An 18,791-nucleotide genomic window follows, 5' to 3' on the forward strand; every position below is an offset into this window, starting at 1 on the left:
CATTATAAACTGTCAACAACTGTAGATCTGTAATTTAGTTTGCACACGCAATGCAAACAGCCTGTAGCTAGGTAGTTTACCATAACTCATTGTACTCTTGTAAACTTGCCACCTATGGTGATTTAGAAGTTTCACCACAATTAACGCAAAATTCCACCTCTATAGCTGTGAGATACACTCTGCTCTCCTCTGTGGACAGAGCAAAGAAGGAATAGAGATAGCAGGTAGTGAGGGGATGCTAGTTTTATTCTTTCAAAAAATTACACATTTCTGGTGCTCAGAATAGTACCACTAGCTCAATTAAGTAGTTACTTTTCTCTTTTATGAAGGATATTAAAATATCCCCAGTGTGGAATGGTTCAGAGAGTCATGTGTCAGTGGACACAATGTGTCTAGGTATTCACAGAGGGGTAATTACAGAACCTCAACCCACCTCCCCGGATCCAATTCACATATATATAGTTAAAGAAAGGCAAGTATATTGGGTGCCTGTGCCACCATTTCTAAGTCAGCAGAGAAGTTAGGCGAGTGTCTAGTATTTCTTCTGCCAACAAGCAGAATGCTAGAAAAAACCACAAGTCTGAAACAGTTTAACACAGGACAAAAAAGGCACATTTTAATATGTACAGCAATGCATTTGGGCTATAAATGTACCCAACACAACTGGAAAAAAAAAATCCAATTTAATGTATGCTTTTATAATTGTTCAATGGAATCAGCCTCATTCCTAGCCACCTACCTTTCTGCATCTCTGAATGCTGCTATATACACACACGCACACAATTAGTCATGAATGTTCATTTAGGCTCCCATGTTCAAGTAATAAAATTCAAACTTGCATAGCATCTTATGCCACTCAGCCATAAACAGGTAAGATTGCATATTAGCTTGAGTAGCCATCTCTTTCAATTCAGCCAGTTTTAGCTAGCCACCATTTTTATCCTTGAGACAGAATGTTTCCTAAGTTACCCACCCTGAGGGATGCCACAAACTTCAAAATGAACTTTTTGCTGTTAAGGTACTCTTCAACCAGAAATTTAGAATGTTGTCAAGAACAGTTTTAAAAACGTAATACTGTTTATTTTGCTTCAAAAAACATTTCAGCATTCTAAACATACAAAAAAAACCAACATAACGATGCAAATTTGTTTAAGTACAGAGTGTTTTTGAACTTCAGTTGCTGCACTTGCTCTTCACTCCATTGACAATGAAGAGAGGTCTACAGTTTCAGTTTAAAAAACTACCGCACTTAACTAAAAAAAACCCATACACTTCTCATGCCAGCTGAACCCCCTTCCACAACTAAGAATGGCAGCAGAATGCTAATTTCACTATATACAGAAAGACAACTTTAAGCTAAATGGACGCCCACTGTAGTGTAAATAGATCTACCCTCACAGTGCATGCTTTGGGCCATGGCACCCTATGGAAGGTACAGCCTTCCAAAGTAATCACCCTTCCCTCAAGGCATCACAACTCTAAGCATGTACCACAAGAATTTGTCTAGTTTTTACAAACTATAGATATGTACAGTTTATAACCCAGGATTTGCTAGCCAATAACCATATAGTAACACCACCTTACAAATTAAAAAATGCTTGAAACATTTTTAAATGCTTTGTTACACCAACAGCAAAGTGCACAGAGTGAGGAGAACACTAGAGCGCCTTTTCATTTTAAAAATGTTTGGAAATATGTACAACTTTGATACAGTTTCAGGGTGCTCACTACACCCATGGCCACTTCATGTAAACCAGTTACAATTTCTAGAGCACTTTTAGAAACTACAAGGTGATCAGAATCCAAATTTTGTAATTAAGCCTAATGAGGGCAACAGCACCGTCTCAAATAAGAGGTGCTTCATTTATGGTGTTTCCCCTACTCTATGGTATTCACATCAGACAAATATTGTACAGTTTTATTCATCATCCTCATCTTCTTCATCCTCTTCTTCATCATCCTCATCCTCTTCATCTTCTTCCTCTACCTTTTTCCGAGCAGCTTTGGCTGCTGCACCCTTTGCACCATCAAACTTTCCTTTAGACTTGTAGTCTGCAACATCCTGCAACGTCAAGAGGATGTCTTAATTTGCTCTAAGCAATAAATGTACAAGTGATCTATGCAATAGTAGAAGTGTAGAGATACTAGCTTTCAACAGCCTTCTCCCCAAGGGAAAGGCTGCTGAAGCGACAGTCTACGGGCTTGTGGATACTAAAGTGTACCTGAGTAGTCTAAGCATTAGGTTTGCATCCTGGGTTCATAATTTAGAATTTCTTAAAAAAAAAAAAAATTCACATGTTACAGATGTTCATGTAATTTTATAGTGCTATTACCAAAAAAAAAAAAAAAAAAAAAAAGTGATTTCTTCAGCAAAGCCAAAACTACACTTCAGAAGGGGAGGCAACAGGGACTGCTATCTGTGTATCCCAGGGAGCAAGAGACTTGCCTGAAGTTTCCCAAAGGATAAGTTCAGTCATTATATGGAAGTTTAAGTGTACTATACATGTATCCAGCATACATCTCATTGCTAACCAGTCTCTAGATGTTACAGAAGCCTTATAAACATGCCCCCTGTGTAATATGGATCTCTTCATTAAAACAAATTGTTTATGCCCACATCAGCTCTAATGTTACTAAGACACTCAAGCTACAACCTAGCCTTACCTTTTCATATTTCTCCTTCAGTTTAGCTGCCTTATTATTGTAAGGCTGCTTTTCACCATCACTGAGGTTGTTCCACATTTCACCAAGTTTCTTTGCTACATCCCCAATAGATATGCCAGGATTTGTGGATTTGATCTTGGGACGGAATTCTGAACAGAACAGGAAGAAGCCAGACCTTGGAGAAAAGTTTCATATTAAAATGAGCATCTCAGAATCTGAAACTGAAGATTAGAAGTAGGCAAGACTTCCAGCTCTTTCAGCCATCAATCCACCCAAATGATTCACAGGACTGGAGACTATCAACAGCTAGTGTTTCTGAGTAAGGGGAAGATTTGTTTAAAACTAATGACATTATATAATAAATTAGTGAAAAAAAGTGTTTAAAAATCTTGCACATTTTTCCATTTGCATTATTTGAGGCAGAGTATTTTAGGTGCCAATTTGTCACTTCCTTCCTATTACTTTACATTTAGTTGATAGAAGACATGAGTTTTGCAACTATCCAGCTATTTTAGTCATGTTTAGTGCTCCGCAAGTTGAGGATTTCAGCTGTCGGAGCTTATAAATGGCTACTAATAAACCTATTCCATGTTATCACGATTCGCATAATGATTGTGTGAAATTTTCATCTAGAGAAAGCTAAAACTGCAACAGCTAACTTTGAGTTGAGCTATTCATATGTAACAGTACTGTGAGAAAGTTACTTACGGTGGCCGTTTTGGGGCATTAGGATCCTTCTTCTTCTTGCCACCCTTAGCTGGTCCATAATCCTTCATTTCCCTGTCATATCGTACCTTGTCGGCTTTTGCCATTTCATCAAATTTGGACTTCTCTTTGCCTGACATGGTCTGAAAGAAGATACATAGCAGATGAGCACTCAAGTTAGTGAGTTTCCCTTTTCAAGTTGGAGGTGCGTGCTTATGGTGTCTTCACTTGTCCTTCACCTTGGAAGACAAGGGTTCACATCAAAGCTCACTGTCACAAGCAGCAGTCTCAGCAAAGGCCAATAACTGAATTGGCCTAAAGCCTCCTCCTTCTACAGTTAGCCTATTAAAATAGCAGGAGGTGGCCTCTTGGTAGAGGTGTGCAGGAAAAGAGAGAGAACCTAAGTTTCCAATGCAGTCTGAACTTTCCCGATCCCTAGAAATCAGAGACAAAAATTAAGACTGGGGTGTGGGTTGAAAAGAAAGTCAATCCCTGATTTAAACAAGTGTCACATGAAGTTACCATTCTAGAGAGACAGTTGTCACTTCAAGAAAGTAATGAATTAAAATACCTTCCACCTTTCTGAGCACTTCTTGGAAAACTCTGCAAAGTTGACTGGAACCTCTGGGTTCTTCTTCTTATGTTCTTCACGGCATGTCTGCACAAAGAAGGCATAAGCAGACATCTTGCCCTTAGGCTTCTTCGGGTCACCTTTAGCCATCTTGACTCTGAGGAGGAGAAAAAGAAATCACAAATATAAACTGTTGTATTAAGTAACCGCTCAGGTTGAATATGGACAGAACTATGTGGCGCTGCCTCAAGAGCTGGGTCACAGATTTAAGTAGTATGTCAGAGAGTTACATGTGAACTCTAGCTCTCCTAAAGTAAGTAGCTGTCACTCAACAGGAAAGGTTCCACTGATTTTCCCCTTGTATAAATACAACAGTTTTGGTTACAAAGGTGTGCAAATAAGGGCCAGTTTTACCTGCCAACCTCAGCAAGACTAGAAGGATTTGCTTTTTCTCCACCAAGTGAGATGGTCAGTGCAAGAATGCGATTAACAAGTTACCCACACTAACTTTTGGGTGGTGTTCTCAAAAAAAAAAAATAATAATAATAAAAAAAAATATTTCCCCAGCCTCCTGCAGTAATATTTTTCATTTGCAGCCTTTTAAGAGTTTGAAATTTTAATTTTTATTGGACTAATATTAATATTTAATTGTGTATCCTAATCCCACATGTGCAATAAAAGTGAATTTCCAGAATCATTCCCACCCCCCCATTCTGTAAATTGCTACAGACAGACATTTTCATCCCCTCCAAACACCAAAAAAAAAAAAAAAAAAAAAAAGTGGGGGGGGGGGGGGGGGAGGAAGAGGAGAGAGAAATTCCCGTTTGGGTCACATATTAAGAGGCTGCAAATCTGTTTGCAAAGTTTCAGATTAAAAGGCAGGGGTGTTTTCTGTTTTTATTCCCTCTCCTTTGCTTCCCGCCATCTTCCACCCCCCCTTTGCCAAGGTCAGAGCAAAAATTGAGGGAGAACCCCCTTTTTGCATATTGCCCAGGGCAAGGGGCATTTGCGGCTGCTGCGAATGGGGCCAGTGCAGCCTGGATGTGCCCAGCTCAGCAGCGCGCTCCTTTGCCTGAGACTCCAGTGGAAGGAGGGAGAGAGGGGAAAAAAAAAAAAAAAAAAAAAGACAGGTCACCAAGACACCAATAATTCATCTTCCATTTTGTGAAATGCTTCTTCATGAAAGAAAGTGCCCCTGAAATGAGCCCCTGTGCTGGCCTGGGGGGTGGCCCCGGGCGGGGGGCACAGCCTGGCAGGGCTGGGGCAGAGTGTGGGGCTCTCGCCCGTGCCATAGGAGTATCTATAGCCTTGGTGCTAGGCAGGGATATAGAGAAGTGGTTGCTGTTCTCCTCGCCCATAGCCGGCTCCATTCGCTAAAATGGCTTCTCTAAGGCAGTGAGGCTGCTATGCCTAACAAAGCCGCACACCCCCCTCTGCCCAACTAACGCCTCTCCGCGGGGGCTCCCGGGCCCCCAGCGCCCCCCCAACCACCCCTCTCTCTAGAAAAACCTCCGCTCGGTCCTGCCAGGGGGGGCTGGGGGCCATGGGGGCTGGGGCAAGGGCAGGAGAGGGAGTTAAAGCGCCACCCCCCCCCCTCCTCCCATGTCCCTGCCTAGCGCAATACTCTGTATAACAAAGACTCCCGTGCAGCCATTACAGCCCAGGCTGCGCTCAGCCGCGCCGAGGGGGAAAAGTGCAAAAAGCCCCCATACGACCCCCAGCCACCCCGCCAAGCACAAGGGGCGATAGGGGGAAAGGAACCGGGGCGAAAGCGAAAGGTCTGGGCGCTCTGCGGGGCTCCTGAGCGGAGATTTCCCCCGCCTAGAGCCCCCCTCCTGATCGCGGTGCTGCTTACACGTCTTTCTTCCTTAGCCGGAGCTCTCAAGCGCCAGCCATATTAATGCCCACAGCAGAGGGAAAGCGCCGCGAGGAAGAGGCGGCTTGGGGCTTCAGCCAGGGCACCGGGGTACCAAACCCACCTCCCCGGGCAGGGGAAGAGGAGCGGGAAGGGAAGCGAATGAATCGGGGGAGCTGGGCTAGCGGGATCGCGAGTAAAAAACGGCTTCGCCGCGGCGCACGGGCGCAGCGCGCAGGGTTTATCCCTGTCAGATGCTAAAGCGACAGCCATATTAATGCAGAGCAGACAGCGGGCACAGCACTGCGCACGGCCGGCAACTTCCATCGCCGCCAGCCACCCGGGCCAGCGGCAGAGACGCGCCGCGCATTTCCCACCCCAGTCACTTTAGGAGAAAGAGGAGGGGAAAAAAAAATCCCTGCCGGGGCGGGCGGGCGAGCCCAGAGTTCGCCCCGGTGCAGTCACCGCACCAGCCCCATCGCTCCGGGCAGCGCGACCCGGGGGAAACGCTCCACACTTCGCGCGCCGAGCGGGATACTCCGCGGAGTGTGGGCGCCCCTGCGGGAGGGGGGGATCCGGGAGAGAAGAAGGGATTTGGGGGCGCAGGGGGTGCTGCGCCCCTCTCCCCGGTACCTCCCCTGCACAGCTGGAGCTGCACCCAGGAGCATTTCTTGCCGTGGGAGCGGAGAGACGGAGGAAGGGGGAAAAGTTTTTTAATAAAGCAGGGGAGTGGGGAAAGCCCGCGGAGAGGGAAGGGAGAGAGAAAAGGCAGCGGAGGAGGAAGAGAAAAGGGGGATCGGGCGCGGGGGGGAGGGGCGAGGGCAGCCGCCCCCCGAAAAGTTGCCCGGCGGAGCGGCGGCGGAGCCGAACGTACCTGTATTGTTCGCTAGTCTGGGCAGTAGCTGGAGCGCAGGGCACGACGCTGGGCTCAGCACTGCTCGGGCTCAGCCTCGCGTTGGCTGCCTCCGAGAGCGGCCTGATTGGCTGCCGGGCTCCGCCGTTTAAAACAACCTCCTCGCCCCGCCATTGGCAGGCAAGCTCATGAATATGTATCGCGGCCGGGCACCGATTGGCCGGCGCCGGCCCGGGTCATTCATTCAAAAGAACACCCGCCTGGGGAAGAGGAGCCGGGCCCTGGACAGCTGGGGAAAAGTTTACAGCGTGAGCTGGGGCTGCTGCCCGGGCCAGCCCGGCCTTCCGCCTGCCGGTACCCCCTGCCCCAGCGCCCACGCTTCTGCATCGGCCACATCTGCAGGACCATGGGCTCTGCTCCGCGCTCCTGTGCGCCCAGCCCCGCTCCTCTTAGCCGGCATCTGCCCGCAAGTCCAGGGGCTGTTTAAAGCCTGCGACCGGCTGCCTTCGGTGCATGTGTCAAACTCCAGCCGCAGGGTCAGGGCAGTGCCAGGCAGCGTAAAAACCGGAGCTGGCGGGCCTGGGGGCGGGGGGTGGTGGTGAATCCGCTCCCCCGTTAACTACGCGGAAACCCAGTGTGGTTTCAAATAAATAATACTCACGTTGTGTGCTCAGGAGAAGTGACTCCAAATCCCACGTGCTGCCAAGCGCGCTTTCGGGGCATTCTCTGCACAGAAGACTTGCCTTGAGTGAGTCCGCTCCCCTCCCTGCACAAAGTCTGAGATTGCTGCGTTCTGGGGGAATCGATGCGGAGCGGAGCAAAAGCGAGGCCTGGAAAGACAAGAGTGCAGTGGCAACATTCCGTGCGAAAGGAAACGGGGCTTTCAGTTGTAGTGAGATCTTTACCCGCCACTGGGATGAGTGAAATCCAGCAACTGGTGGGTTGAACAGCTGGGAGGAGCTCATTCTTTATTTTGACACACTATACTTTTTATACACGGAGCATACAGTTGAAAATGAGACTGGACCGGAGAGAAAAGCAGAAGGCGGGGGACCCTAAAAGCAGAAAGAAAGAATTCAAAGGAGGAGAAAGATTCAAAAAGGAAGATGAGAGAAACGAAGAGAAGAGGAAATAGGAACCAGAGGTAGGAGCTGACAGAAATAAAAGAATATGATAGGGGAGAGAAGAGAGCAGAAAAAGCATTTCAGGGGACAGGATGGAAACAACTGGCCTTTAATAGCCATTTATTGGTAATTTCTGCCCCAAACCAGTAAAGGCCTGATTGTGATTTCAATGAGTATTTGCAGAATAATTAGTTACTACCTACTGTAAACAGTAACAGAACTGAGAGTAGCAGCTGGGGTAGTCCGTATTCGCAAAAAGAAAAGGAGTACTTGTGGCACCTTAGAGACTAACAAATTTATTTGAGCATAAGCTTTCAGTATCCGACGAAGTGAGCTGTAGCTCACGAAAGCTTATGCTCAAATAAATTTATTAGTCTCTAAGGTGCCACAAGTACTCCTTTTCTTTTTAGTAACAGAACTGGGGGTCTGGAATCAACTCTGATGGCATTTGTTATAAATAATAGAGAAGAACTAAACAAGAAAAAACTCTGAGTTTCATCTAAATTATTCATATAAACCGCAACAAAAACAAAAAATACAAAGAATCCAAAAACTAGAACTAGACCTGCTTCTGCAATTTGGTCTGTATAAAATATTCTGGGATTTAGCTTTTATTAGTGGAGCATGTTGTATTTTATGAAACCTGTAGACAGCACCTTCCAGCTGAGCAATCTTAACACAGCTCTGTGACTCAGACAGGAAAAGTCCCTCCCTTTTGGATCACCTGAAAGAGAATTTTCCTACAGAGTATCTGCCAAATGGTTAAACTGGGTACTAGTGGCCTACCGCAGGTTGGCTGGGTGAGAAAACAGATCTGTTATTTTAAGGCTGGAGTGGTATGACTCAGAAACCACTACATACAGTACACTCAGAGTGGTTTTTTGTGAGCAACAAAATAAAAATAATGATGGGATAGATGGGTGGTCTTTAGGAATGGCCCTGTTTCCCCACTCTTTCTCCAACATCCCCTTTTAAAGATACTATAGAATCTCAGAGTTACGAACACCAGAGTTAGGAACTGACTGGTCAACCACACCCCTCATTTGGACCTGGAAGTACACAATTAGGCAGCAGCAGAGACAAAAAAAGGAAATACAGTACAGTACTGTCTTAAAAGTAAACTACTAAAAAAATAAAGGGAAAGTTTTTTTTTAAAAACAAAGATTTGACAAGATAAGAAAACTTCCTGTGTTTCATTTAAATTAAGATAGTTTTTTAAAGCAGCATTTTTCTTCTACATAGTAAAGTTTCAATTCTGTCAGTGTTCAGCCCTAATCTTTTGAAAGAATAACCATAATGTTTCATTCAGAGTTACGAACAACCTCTCTTCTTGAGGTGGTTGTAACTCTGAGGTTCTACTGTAGTTTAACTGGTGTTTTAAGGAAGGACAATAGAAATCAGAGAATTTTAGCAAAACCTACACAGAATTTCTCCCCAAAGCTACTAAGTTCCATTCAAGATTTTGACCAAAATTCTGCTTTGATTTCTCATTCATTTTTGGCTTTAATTGGCCCCTACCCTGTTTCTGTATTTTAAAACCAAAGGGCATAAGTCAAGGGAAAGGGATCCATTCATAAATGTTAATGAGGCTACTCAAGTGACCATTATTTTGGAGAAACTTCACAATATAAGGCAAACAACACTACCACAGCAGAATCCCTTTCTAGCTGACAACATGATAAGCAACACTTTCACCTATTGTTAAGGATAGTTACTGGTATCTCAAAACATTTTAAGAATTCAGTCCTGGTGATGACAACATGACGCTGTGGGATTTGTGTTTTGAATTTTCATGCCGCGCTTTATTCCCTTTCTCACTGCCAAGGCCAGTACAGGCTGGGACCACTATGGAGACAGCATGAGGAGGCCTTGCTGGGAGGGCACGACTAACGTCTCTGACATGACCTCTATAGCCAAGCAAGGAGCAGCACTGATGGTCTCCAAAGAGCCCATCCCATGCCAAGGAAAGTCACCACCAGGGAAGAATCAGAGGCAAGCAAGTGTGTACTAAAGGCCCTGGGAAAACTTTAACAGCAGGTGGTTGGGGATTGAGGGGAAAGTTTTTGGCAGCAGAGAGTGGGTGGGTTTTAGGGCTTTGTCCTAGGGCTTGCATCAGGGTTTTGAAAATAGCAGGTCTTGTCTCCTATGATAGAAGGAATAGGCAGGATTAGAGGGGAATTGGGTTGAGTGGTCCTGGATGCAGATCACTGAGGGGTTGCTTGCTGATCTCCTGCCCTTCCTCTGCTACTATATAGACATCCTGAGGCCTCTTCTTAAGTAAATGAAAAGGTTAGGGCCCAGTTGGCTGCCAACCTATTGAGCTAACAGGAATCTGGGAACTGCCAGGTCCCAGACTTTGCTAGATCATGCAACACCAGGATTGGGATGCCCATCTCATTTATACCTCATTTGGCACATAATTAATTGTAGATGCCAGCAAGTGGTTCACAGTAAAATATAAATATCTGTAAAGTAAGGAGAGGAGCATATGATTATACTGAAAATATGACAAACCCAGGGACTTTTCTAACAAACAGAGACATCTGCTTGCCCTATGAAGGGGTGAGGAAATCCTTGGATGTGAAAAGCTCAGCTACCTGATAAAACATTAGCAGACATGACTCTACTAGCATTGACAACAAAAGAGTTGGCATTTAGGGTATGTCTTCACTGCACAGGTAACCAGGGTGACTGGTACATGGGTCTCAGCACCTGGGATAGGCTAACCCAGGTGAGACTATTCTGTATCCTCACTGTTTCTGCATTTGCGCATGTAGTCTGTGGGCATATATCCCATGGTTCTTTGTGGTGAAACGCTATACGGTTCTTTCCCAGCCAGTTATGTCAACTTCAGGAGACTTTGAGGGAATTGTGGGAAGGCCTGAGGGGACTATCAACATTCAAGTTATTTAGCCTGCATCCTTACTTCACATTGAGCAGATTCCAGCCCAAGTGAAAGTGTAGCTTGGGCTCCAACCCACACCCGCCCTGGTTAGGTAAGCTAGCCCAGGGTTAAAGCACCTACAAACTCAATTAAAAGGACTTCCTGTGGTGGTAGGATGGTGGTAAGGGGATTTGGGCTAACACTCAGTTTAACTGTGCAGTGAAAACATATTTAAGAGTAGGAGGTTCAAAGACGCAGCTTTGTGTAACTCTGGTCCTGTGGAGCAGAATTAGGCCAAAGCTGAGCACTTTTGAAACTCCCACCCTGAACTGTTAACTTTTTGATTCCTTCAGAGTGCAGAGTGATGCAGAAGTACTTGGAAACAGCCTTTAACAATAGCAGCAAATGAAGTGTTCATTGACCCTGTTCATTTCAATAGCACATTAACTCAAAAATTCAGTTACGGCCGTTTAGGGTGGGATTTTTCAAAAGCACTCAGCTCTGGCCGAACTGGGCTCCTGTGGAAGTCAATGGACTCCTGGGTTAACATGCTAGTGAGATGAATTGAAACAATTAACACATCTCTTGCTGCTGCTGTTTAATGCTGATTATAGATAACCCAGTATCACTTCACCTAAAGAAGTGATACTGGGTTACCTACTGAGTACTGAGATACTGAAGAAGCATCTGAAGTGGGGTTTCTACCCACAAAAGCTTATGCTCAAATAAATCTGTTAGTCTTTAAGGTGCCACCAGACTCCTTGTTGTTTTTATAGGTAACCCAGTATCACTTCACACTTTGAAGCTTTCTTTGCAACTTCAGTGCCTTAAAACTTAGTTTTTAAATTGAAAGCTCAAATTGGGTAGAAAACAGAATTCCAAAGATCTATGTACAGGCCTTAATTTCTTGCAATATGTGGAAATTCCACATACACTGATTTGGTGTCTGTGGTTTTGAGACTGAATTCCAACCCAAGAAACTATAGTATCTCAGCCAGTGAGACTATTTCCACTTTAACCTGTAAAACAAAAGAGTTATCTTAAATACATGCTGAAAATAGAAAATGCAATTTGCAATGGTATTTAAAGAGCATGCCTGTCCCTGCAAGTTCAGAGAGCCAGAGGTTACTATGATCCTAATTTAACTCTATGAGAAACTTAATATTGCACCAATTAAATATTAGTCCAACAGAATAGATGACCCTGAGTCCCCTATTCTGATAGTTTTAGCAGTGACTGCAGGTCCCAAACATATAAACACCTCCGCATTACCCCCATTGGCACTCAGAAGTAATTATTGTCAAATGTATTTAACTGGGGGGTGGAAAGGAATATATTTTTTTTTTTTAAAATAAATACTTAATCAATAGACAGATTAGGCAGCAGTTCAAACCCTTCCTCCAGCATAAACAGGGGGGAGGGGGAGAGATAAACAGAAGCTGACACTTATCTTTATATATAGGTATAGGTTGAATTCACCATCTGTTTTTCTCTGCCACTTTCTCTCTAGTTGTGTCTGATTTTTCCTTTGCTCTTTATTTAGCTCAGTTTCACACCCCCAGCATGGTTCTTTATCCATATACATTGTCCTACTCTGTCCTCCCCTCCCTCTTCCTCAAGGAGGGCGTTCTGCTGTGACTATTTCTTTCAGATTTCTTATGTCCCGCTATCCAGTTCCACCTACCACTTCCAGCAGTCATTGGAAGCTTCTGATTCCAACATTCCATCCCTTCTTTTTATGGGACATTATCTAAAACATTCTGGACCAAAATTCTAGGCTGGTGGAAATGGATGAAACTCCATTGAAGTCAGTAGAGTTGTGCCCACTGACACTAGCAGAGAACTTGTCTCTCCGTTTGGTGTATGACCAAAATAGAGAAGAAAAGAACCATGTAACACAAATTAATGTAACACAAATTAAATAAACTAAAAAAATCCATGCCATTTTTTACTGCTTTAAAAAAAAAGGGAGGATATGACCAGCAGAAATAACCTTTGCAATTTCCCAGAGACTTATATTATGCGAGGATCCAGTCCTAATGCATGTCTAAAAGAGAAAACTAAAATATCAAGGTTTCCAAGCACTTTAATTTAATCCAGACCATATTCAGTTTTAATAATAGTCATTATGATCCAGCTACTACGCCAGATCAAGGTTCATAGCGTTCCATATTGCAAGGAAATACATTGGTATCCTCTGTCTGTACCCTATAGTATATTTCTTCTCTCTGTAAATTGTCTCAATGGCTCCTGTGTACTCTGTGGCATAACCTGTGTGTACATCTTTTGCACCACAGGGATGTACTATAATGGACACAACCAGCAACCCACAATGGGGCCATCTCAAAAGCTTTGTACAGGTTAGCACCCAGAAATTCAGGTGTTTATAGGAAGGTTATCCAGACTTTTAAACTAACAGATTAAGGTTCTTATTAGAAGCAAACCCAATGAACCAATCCAAACCTAATGTAACTCTACTGGACATCTGATACAACTACACCTGTACAGTAGTCCAGCCCCTATGAGCAAATTGAAAATAATCCATAAATTAACTGTAAATTGTAGACTACAAGTAATCCACAAAGCAGTAGTTTTCATCACGTCAGGGCCTGCCTAACCCGTAATTGATCACGATGGGAGTTGTGCAGACTGAGCTAAAGGTCAGCTATCATAGATCAATGTCATTCACCTAGAATGAAATTCCCCAATGAAAATAAATGATAAAGGGACTTTTTTAATTTAAAAAAAAGATGTGGATAAGATCAGGTTTTTCTAAGTTATTGTATGAAACCATCCATACTATAAATACAACTGTGTTGAAGACTCCATGACAATACAGTTGACAACTCTTTTGGTTACAAGATTGCTGGGGTTTGTAGTGTAGATCAGTGTTTCCCAAACTTGGGATGCCGCTTGTTCAGGGAAAGCCCCTGGCGGGCCGGGCCGGTTTGTTTACCTGCCGCGTCCGCAGGTTCGGCCGATTGCAGCTCCCACTGTGCCGCTTCCCGCAGCCCCCATTGGCCTGCAGCAGCGAACCGCGGCCAGTGGGAGCCGCGATCAACCGAACCTGCGGACGCGGCAGGTAAAGAAACTGGCCCGGCCCTCCAGGGGCTTTCCCTGAACAAGCAGTGTCCCAAGTCTGTGAAACACTGGTGTAGACAGAACCTGAGGTGTGCTCCCTAGCCATGCTAAGGTCTGGGGCATCTAGTCTCTCCCTGTCCATTTAAAAACATTACATATGGCAACAAATAGCCAATCATCATAGCATCCACGAACACTTCTCCCAAACATGTAGCATATACTCATGTTCTGCAGCATCAAGTTATCAGCCTTAAAGGATAGCGAGGCAGAAGCCAATCAGTAGGATAAATTACAGGAGACTTCACAGTTAGTGGAAAGCCTGGACAAAGACAATTGGGTTCTAAGAGTTGGCTCCCACATCCAGCGAGGTCAGGGGAACTTTCCCATTGATTTTATTGGTTGATGGATCAATCCCCCTAAAGGTAACCAGGTTGAGACATGTTTGAGAGAATTCCAGAAGAAAGGCACTGGCTACTAAGAATGGCCAGTCTCCACTGGCTTTCAGCGGAAGTGTTTGGTATGATTACATAAATCATTAGTCCATTATCATAGTTATAAGTGGTTCCTAAATACCCTCTTTGCTGGTTTTGCTCCCACAGTTCACCATGATTTACAGATGACTTGTGCTGGATGAAGCATACAGAGAAATGGTGAGAGTGCTGGTGGCTCTGAGGTGGATCTGATTAGCTGCAGCATGTAACCTCAGCTGTCTTTGATATCTCTAACCATGAAGTTTTGTTGGGACTTCTTCAGTAACTAACAAGAATGGACAGGATTGCTCTTGAATGGTTTCATTGGGAGCCATCTTGGGAGATCCAAAAGGGTGGTTTGGGACAATTCTTCTGTCCCAAAAGCTCTCTCCTATATGACTTGGTATAATCACCTTTCCTATTCAGCATTGATAACAGGCTGTTAGGAGAATTAGTGAGGAAACATGGGCTGCAATATGTTCAGTATGCTGAGGATACTCCACCACATTGGATCTGACTGGTGCAGAGGAACCAATAACCCAGATTCAGAGTGTGGATGGTGCTGAGTTGGCTCAGGCTTAATTCAGATAAGACTGAAGTAGTATTAGGGGAAACAATCAGAAGTGGCAATGGAAATAACCACACCTTTATTTGGGGCAGTGCACCTGCCATTCACAGATCAGGTTCCAATTCCTGGAGTATAGGATCAGATGTTATTAGATGATCAAACAGTTGTACCCAAAAAGGTTCTTTTTCCCCCCTCTTTGAACATCTGGCCAGAAGAATGTAGCCTTTTTCCTTTGGTGTAGACCTGGCTACCATCATCCACACCTTTGTCACTTCAAAACTGGACTGCTGTAATGCACAGCACATGGAGATTGCATATTGGGATCACTTGGAGGTGCAAGCTAGTGCAGAAAGTGTATCATACAAGAAGCCTGTAACATGGATGCATTTGGGTGCTGCACTGTCTCATGATAGGTTTCTGGATGGAGTTCTAGGATCTGGTCTTATCCCTGAATGGTTTGGAAACCATTACCTGAGGGACTGCCTCTCTCGCTGGGCCGTACTGATATAGCTAAGATCACTGGAGGCCCTACAAGCTAGAGCAGGTGTTCTTTGTGAGGAGACTTGACTCTGGAATTCTGTTCCTTCCTTGATTTGTTAACTTTCCGAGCACATGGAAAGGCTTATTTTTCCTAGCAGGCATTTTAGGGCGATTGCATGTCCGTCGGTGAGGGGACTGGAGGCTGTACGATGATTTAGGTGGGGCCTCATGATACGTTTGGTACAGTAGCTCAAGTTATTGTGGGAGTCTTCATTAGCAACTTTGTAACTGGAAAAAATTGATGAGTTGGATAACTGTAGATTTTTAATTGTGTGTTTTAAGTATTGGGAGGGGCTTAGAGTTCTGCATAGAAAATAGGACAAAATATCCTTAATTAAATAATAAATGCTACCAATAAACTTTAGTATATTTTGCCCAGTGGTGCTGCTTCCCCCTACTTGGTCAAGGGTATGAGACAGTATTTTTGCCTAAATGGGAAAATAAGTAGTTAGATCAAATCACTCTCATTTCTTCCCCAAGCTGTTATATGCACCCCTGGTGCTGGGGTTATATCACAAGATAAATGGGGAGGAGACCCTTGTTAAAACACTGACAGCACATTGCAGGGTAGGGGAGAGCTTCAGCTGGGCTGGGAAGGAAGAGGAGAAAGGGAGCAAGGAGAAAAGGAAGTACTGAGAATAGGAGTCACCAGCTACAGAGATCTGGAGTGGGGATTTAATCCAGATTAGAGTATGATGTGTAATCCAGAGGAAACAAGCAGAGCTAGGATCAGGTTAGGATCCTGGTCAACCATTAGAATTCTATTCCTTTTCTTTAAAGGAATTCACCACAGGCTACAATTCTTCAGAATTTGCATAAAATTGTTGGTAGTTTTCCAAGTCTTGTAAATTCCATGATAGGCCTGTGTATAGGAACAGCACCCGACTAGGAAGGACTGCTGCATCCAGGTCTACCACCAGATAACTGGGGCAAAAGATAAATCAGCAGAATGGTCAAGAAGAGGGCGGGTCATAATGAATGCAGGGTTGGGGCCTAAACGTCTACAGACGTATTTTTTGAAATCATATTTCCATTATTTCTCTTCACACAAAACAACATTAGATACATTGTCATTGTATGCAGTTGTATTTAACACGAATGGCTGTCAGATACTTCCGATGTACTTAAAGAAAAGAGGACTGGGTATTTAGAAATTGGTCATTTAGCATACCGAGAGGAGGGCTCGCGAGCTAGCATGCCAAAATCTTTAGCCAGGTTCTTTGACTAGTAACCTGATCAATCCTGAATAAGCAAAAAGTTATGTACTATGTGGTGTGTTAACATGTGAGTGTAACTTTGCCATAGAAAACGCGAGAGGTGGGCATACTTAAAGATTTTGCAAACTTCCCAGCCTACTTTCTAGGTTTGCAAACCCATTTCAAGCTTGAAGGCAAATTTTCCTCCAAACCCATGACTGTTGTCTGTGGGCCCAAATCCATCCTCTGTCAAAGCTCCCACTGAAATCAATACAGGTTTTTCTTGATTAAAGATTTACTTGTTGCAATGGAAGGTATTTAATAAAGTAACCCAAAATCTCTTATAGTTTGTGTCTTCACCTAAAAGTTGTTTTCTTATCCATCAACCAACAAAACACTAAGAGAGAAGACAAAGAAAGATAAAGAAAAGATCAACAACAACAGAAAGCCAAACAAATTTTGGCTTACCCAGCCCTTCCCTTATGCCCACCAAGCACACCACACCTTCAGGTCATCGACAGCTGTATGGTATATTAGGCTTTAAAAAAAAAAAAAAAAGATCCATACACCTCCCATATATAGTGGGAAACTCTGGCATGTTGTCCTGTAATTAACACATCCATGTCAAAATTCTGATCACACTGCTGTGGAACCTCGCTACAGTCAAAGGGGTTACACAGGTGAAAGTAAGGAAAGCCTGTGACTGTAGGTATTTAAGTCTAATTAGCCCACAGCATCCAGTGTTGTTAGCAGATTTCCCCCCATGGCTATGCACAATGATCACAGACAAAAATTCAGCAAGGAGGAATGTTTCTCAACATTTTGCTTCCCTGATGTTATATGGAAATGACAAAATGATTTGGTCTCACTGTGAACATTGCAGACTTGGGCTCTAGCTCATCTCTTTCATTCTTTTTCTGTCTCTCCATCAGCTCTTCTGTTTTCCATTGGGTTACATATACACTGTCCCTGGTTGTCATATGCTGGACATTATTGTTATACCCTGGGATTTATTCCCAGCCACAAAATCAGCTGGCAAGGAGTTGAAAGAGAGAGAGACCCAAAACTACCCATTTGGAGGAACTCTCATAGTGGAACATCAACTGCTTCCCTTTTGGATACACCTTCATTGCCAAAAAAACCCAAAGGTGTTCTTTTACAGCAAGATAACCAATGCACGTTAGCTATCTCCTTGTAAAATCCTAGTGAAGACAAGGGCCTGTAGTTTTTACCACAATGTGGCTAGGCAAGGTCAAGGTGAACTTCTTCATTCAGCTCCATGGGTGATAACTTTGAAGCCCAATGTTATATAACAGGACAGGAGGCTGAGAGCCAGTGTAGGGTCACTCTGGAAGCTACAACCCTGTGTAAGATTCAATGCAACTACTGCTCTGAATCCAGTTGTTTCCTCGTAATATCTTGATGGGAGCTTATAGAGCTAGGACAGAGGAGATCCTACAGGTGAAGCCTAAGAATGGTGACTTTTGGAGAAGTTTAGGCTGAGGTTTACGTTGTGTTATTGTTTCTGGGTTAATGAGGGCTAATTCCCCACAGGGGTGATGAGTTTGGACACCAGAGTTTGTGTTCTCTATCAAAAACTCAGCTCGCTCACAATGACAACACTTAACTAAATCACTGCAGAGCCAGGCCAAAAATACAGAACAAGCTACACTGCTCTTTTGTCAGTAAAACTTTTGTCAGGCAGGGATGTGAAAAAAAAACAACCCTGACTGACAACAGTTTTACTGATGAAAAGCACCGGTGTGGACAGCGCTTTGTTGGCGGGAGACGCTTTCTCGCCAACGAAGCTACCCGCACTCGTTGGGGGTGGTTTTATTTTGCAGGCAGGAGAGCTCTCTCCTACGAGCAAAGAGCGGCTAAATGGAAGATCTTACAGTGGCACAGCTGTGCCGCGGTAAGGTACACAGTGTAGACGTAGCCTCTAACTAGAATTCACTACTGCTATATTCCTAGCTAGTAGATAACCCTTCCCAACTTCACCTGTTCAGAACTACTGAGCATTATACATGTGCATAGTACTCTGCACTATTATATTTCTGCTTTGCTTTGTCTGTTAGGAGCCAGATCTTTTTCTCATTGACTTGCCATTGATTTCAATGAGAGCAGGATCAGGCACCTAGCATGTATGTTTCATATACACACACTTTATCACATACATACAACTCAGTTACTCATACAGTTACTGAATGCAAAAGCACACGTGCACACACAAATACAAGCCTGATGTTCCAAAAGTCTAAATGCAGAGTAATGCAGTGG

The 18,791-nt window shown here is 44.0% G+C and overlaps 1 protein-coding gene and 1 long non-coding RNA gene across 3 annotated transcripts; one reads left to right on the forward strand and one right to left on the reverse strand.

Moving 5' to 3' along the window:
• Window positions 1-589: 589 nt before the first annotated feature.
• Window positions 590-7,442, reverse strand: HMGB3 (high mobility group box 3). Of its 2 annotated transcripts, none has more exons than XM_043523025.1 (5): window positions 7,310-7,442; window positions 3,941-4,097; window positions 3,373-3,512; window positions 2,665-2,839; window positions 590-2,062 (listed from the first exon to the last, which is right to left on the reverse strand). In XM_043523025.1, exons 1-5 carry the CDS (start codon window positions 7,369-7,371, stop codon window positions 1,919-1,921), a joined length of 678 nt encoding a protein of 225 aa, XP_043378960.1. In that variant the 5' UTR covers window positions 7,372-7,442; the 3' UTR covers window positions 590-1,918. The 2 variants fall into 2 exon arrangements, with proteins under 2 accessions (XP_043378960.1, XP_037764892.1); XM_037908964.1 differs by lacking the exon at window positions 7,310-7,442 and adding an exon at window positions 6,670-6,790.
• A 110-nt stretch (window positions 7,443-7,552) lies between these two features.
• On the forward strand, window positions 7,553-17,269 carry LOC114019566. The gene is made up of 3 exons (XR_003564606.3): window positions 7,553-7,792; window positions 9,598-9,772; window positions 14,337-17,269. It is a non-coding gene; the product is annotated as an uncharacterized LOC114019566 (long non-coding RNA).
• Window positions 17,270-18,791: the final 1,522 nt, after the last annotated feature.

The sequence above is a fragment of the Chelonia mydas genome, chromosome 9 (assembly GCF_015237465.2).
Source record: "Chelonia mydas isolate rCheMyd1 chromosome 9, rCheMyd1.pri.v2, whole genome shotgun sequence".
NCBI lineage: Eukaryota > Metazoa > Chordata > Testudines > Cheloniidae > Chelonia > Chelonia mydas.